Genomic DNA, 3,533 nt, shown 5'->3' with positions numbered 1-3,533 from the left:
GTTCATTCGAGCTCAAGAATGGTTTCTCCAAGGGCTCCAACAAGTCTAGATACAATATTGGTTTCTGGGGAAGCTCCAGTAGTTTTAGTTTAGATTCTGTTTCTTAATTAATTTAATTGCTGCAGGTTCTCTCCTAATTGGAGTCAACAAAGTGCCAAGTGTAATCATAACAATCCATGCACTTAATTTGTAGAAAGTACTTTATTACCTCCAAGCAAGCAAAGCAACCCGAATTTCTCTTTTTGTTTGTTCATTTACATAATATATATTCTAGCTATCAGCAAATTATTCACTTGTTAAAGTAGTGCACAGATGGATCAATGGTAGCCACTGCAGCTTGGGAAGAAGCTGTATTTGGTGCATTCATCAGGAATCCCCCCATTAATCCATGGGGATGGCCCAGTTGAAACACCGGCGCAAAAGTTGCCATAGAACTCGACGTTCCTACGTCGGGGGCCACGCCCTTCACGGCAGGCTGAGCCGGCCTTATCCAGCCGCGATCACCCTCGGACTCCCGTTGGCGGTTAAGATACAGGGTGAGGGGCTCGATGTAGTCGTCAAAGCCCAGCTTGCTCATGGCCCAAAGCACATCCTCGGCGGTGATGGTCTTTCGCTGCTCGCGCTGGCACCGCTCATTTGCCTCGCTTGTGATGAAGCTGATGAACTCGGACACGCACTCTTGCATAGTTTCCTTGGCGTCATCGGATATTTTGGCATGGCGAGGAAGCACTTTGCGCATGATCCTTATCACATTGGCAATTGGCATGAAACGGTCTTGCTCTCTCACTGTGCATTCGTTGTCGCTGCCCTTCTGACTGTCGCTTTTGTCGCTGCTATTTATCGGATGCAGCTTCATATTCATCTCCCCCACATCCTTATCTGCACCCACAAAGTTGACAGAATACTACAATAGCCAATTAAAGTTGCTCCTACCCATCAATTAGTTACTGGGTACTTGATAACGTATAATTTCCATCCATGTATATATATATAAGAAGGGAAACTAATTCCAGCTCTAGGTAACGCACGAGTAAGGTTGCATGCTATTGCGAGTTTGGTGCTGACTAAATTTCATTTATTATACCAAATAATAATAATAATAATAATAATGGGGTAATGTTAATAGTAATGATATCCATAAAGGTGAAGTAATGCATCTTGTTTACAGTGCTAATTAAAACGATTCTATTAGTTATTGATATAATATCTAAACATATTTTATGACTTAATATATAGAATTATTTTAAGCCTAAAATTAAAACAATGTGCACCTTAATCGTAACAAATAATTCCATCAGTGGGCAAAAACTCGTGAATAATTGAGATGTGGCCAAAAGCAAGCTATCATGTGGCAGACCACAAATGGAACTTTGCATGCAGATGCAGAGAAAGAGCCATTTGTGAACAAGCGACAATGAATCCAAGCGTCGTGACATGAGACTTTGGTACAACCAGACACCCAAACGAAGCGGTTGGTGTCCCTTGTTTGCATCATCATCATGCGCATTACTAAAATAAAATTTTAAAACCGATCGAAGATGAGAACAAATTAAAGTATTCAATTAGTATTATTATTATTATTATTTTCTGAATTTATGTTGACGAGAATGAAAAAGCTATTAATCATCAGAAAATTATAATAGAGAGCAGTGTTGGTAGCGGTTGAGTGGCAGGCATTAAGGCAGTCCGAGTAAAAGGATATACGTGGAAAGTGAAAGCCAACAAACAAGTATATTATATTCCTTGTTTTTAAAAAGGACAATTAAAATGGTCATTAGTTCTAGATCAAATGATCATCATATCAACGAGGAGATATATATATATATTAATACAATACTACTAGATGTGTTAATTTTATGCAGACGAGCGGTCACAGGCTAATGGAGACAGGAAATTATATAAGCTCAGAGGATAAATATATAGCGAGGAGTAGGAGGTCGAAAAACATAAACTGGCCCTCCTCCACCGCTTCCGGCTTTCCAACAGCAAAATATTGAAAACAAGAAGGGGTATTCGAACAATGGACCGGCCCTCCTCTCCAGAAAGCTACCGGAAGAGATCGATCACCGGATAACCTGACGAGTGGTTTGATTTCTATTATCAGTACCAAAGGAAAAGAAAAAAAACGAATCACCAAATCACAGGTACCGCCGGTGCTAAGGTAATTAATAAAGCCTCTCGGCCGGCGTCGCAAGCTCTCGTTCAATTTCATATGCCGTGAGATCTATCGAGGGGAAAATTAGTGTAGGCACATTGGCTGGCATGGCATGTGATGAATTGCAAGATATATATACAAACATTACAGAAGAAAAGCCGAAAAGATGGCAGTGATGATTGAGAAAAAAAAGACCCGACCCTGGAATAAAAGCATCCTAACATTTATATATATGCTTAACAAAAAAAAAAAGATTTCTCTTAAATTAGGAGAGAAATTGAACAATTGTACTTCACTTACTTACCTGGGGATGTTCTTGAGGGTCCACGGTAGACATGGAAGCCTCCAGTCCCTCCAATTTCCATCTGCTTGCTCTCTCTCTCTCTCGGTGTGTGGAAAGGAAAGGAAAAGGAAGGGGAAGACTATGGAGATATTTGTGTCTTAAACAAATTGCCGAAAAATGTGTGTCCAGGTGGCAGAAAGCGTTGCGAACGAAGAGGTGGGCATTCGTCACTACCAATAGCTAGCACTGGGGCGACTCATCGGATTCGTACATACCCATACGGCACTGCTACTTCTCTTCCCTTCCCTTAATGCTCCTAACAAATTTCCAATAAATTCATAAAAGGAGAGAATTAAAACCCAATATGCTGATATTAATTAGAAATATGTACCATTTCAAATCAGTCAAGTTTTTAATAATTCACTGTTACTTGTGATGTCATTGTTTTGCACGTGTCGATATATATGATATATGTTGGTGAAATGAAGATGTGTAGAGATATATACAATTTCTTCTTTTGTTTGAAAAATGAAAACAATAATGAAAATGAACTGCAGGTGCATTACAAATCCTAGGAGGAGCCATATTCCCCCTTGTCGCTGCCAGAACTACTAAATAGACAATTCGCCGCAGATTCATCTCCCCACCTCCTTTGCCTCTTGACCTTCCCTTCATTCCCTATTTCTTTCCATTCCTTTTCCCCTTTTCCGCTTCGCTCAAATCTCTCACGTTTTCTTTCCACTTCTCTTATTGCAAGAGGATTGGCACTTTCCTAGACTTTCTCAAATCTCATTGTTATAATTGTATCTCGGAATTAAAATTCACTTGTGATTCGATTTTATAATTTGACCGTGATTAAGATTTTGAATTTGATTGTGATTAGAATGTTGTCAAATTCAATTTTGATTGAGATTTATCTCATATACAAGATTATTTTCATGAATTATCTTCTGATCAGGATAAAATTTCTTATGTACATCTATAGATGATTAATTAGCTCTATAAATAAGTATCCAATACCTTATAATTAGTTATAGTTATATCACTATTATTGTATCAATATCATCGTACTAATATTTTATTTTTTTCTATTAG

The 3,533-nt window shown here is 38.6% G+C and overlaps 1 protein-coding gene across 1 annotated transcript; it reads right to left on the bottom strand.

The window, feature by feature from the left end:
- Window positions 1-228: 228 nt before the first annotated feature.
- Window positions 229-2,548, bottom strand: LOC127795502 (nuclear transcription factor Y subunit B-1-like). The gene is made up of 2 exons (XM_052327225.1): window positions 2,460-2,548; window positions 229-879 (listed from the first exon to the last, which is right to left on the bottom strand). The coding sequence occupies exons 1-2, from the start codon at window positions 2,518-2,520 to the stop codon at window positions 290-292; spliced, it is 651 nt and encodes a 216-aa protein (XP_052183185.1). The 5' UTR covers window positions 2,521-2,548; the 3' UTR covers window positions 229-289.
- Window positions 2,549-3,533: the final 985 nt, after the last annotated feature.

Source organism: Diospyros lotus, chromosome 2 (assembly GCF_014633365.1).
Source record: "Diospyros lotus cultivar Yz01 chromosome 2, ASM1463336v1, whole genome shotgun sequence".
Taxonomy (NCBI): Eukaryota; Viridiplantae; Streptophyta; class Magnoliopsida; order Ericales; family Ebenaceae; genus Diospyros; species Diospyros lotus.
Note: the sequence above shows the minus strand (reverse complement) of the source record. Positions and strands in the feature narration are given on the sequence as shown.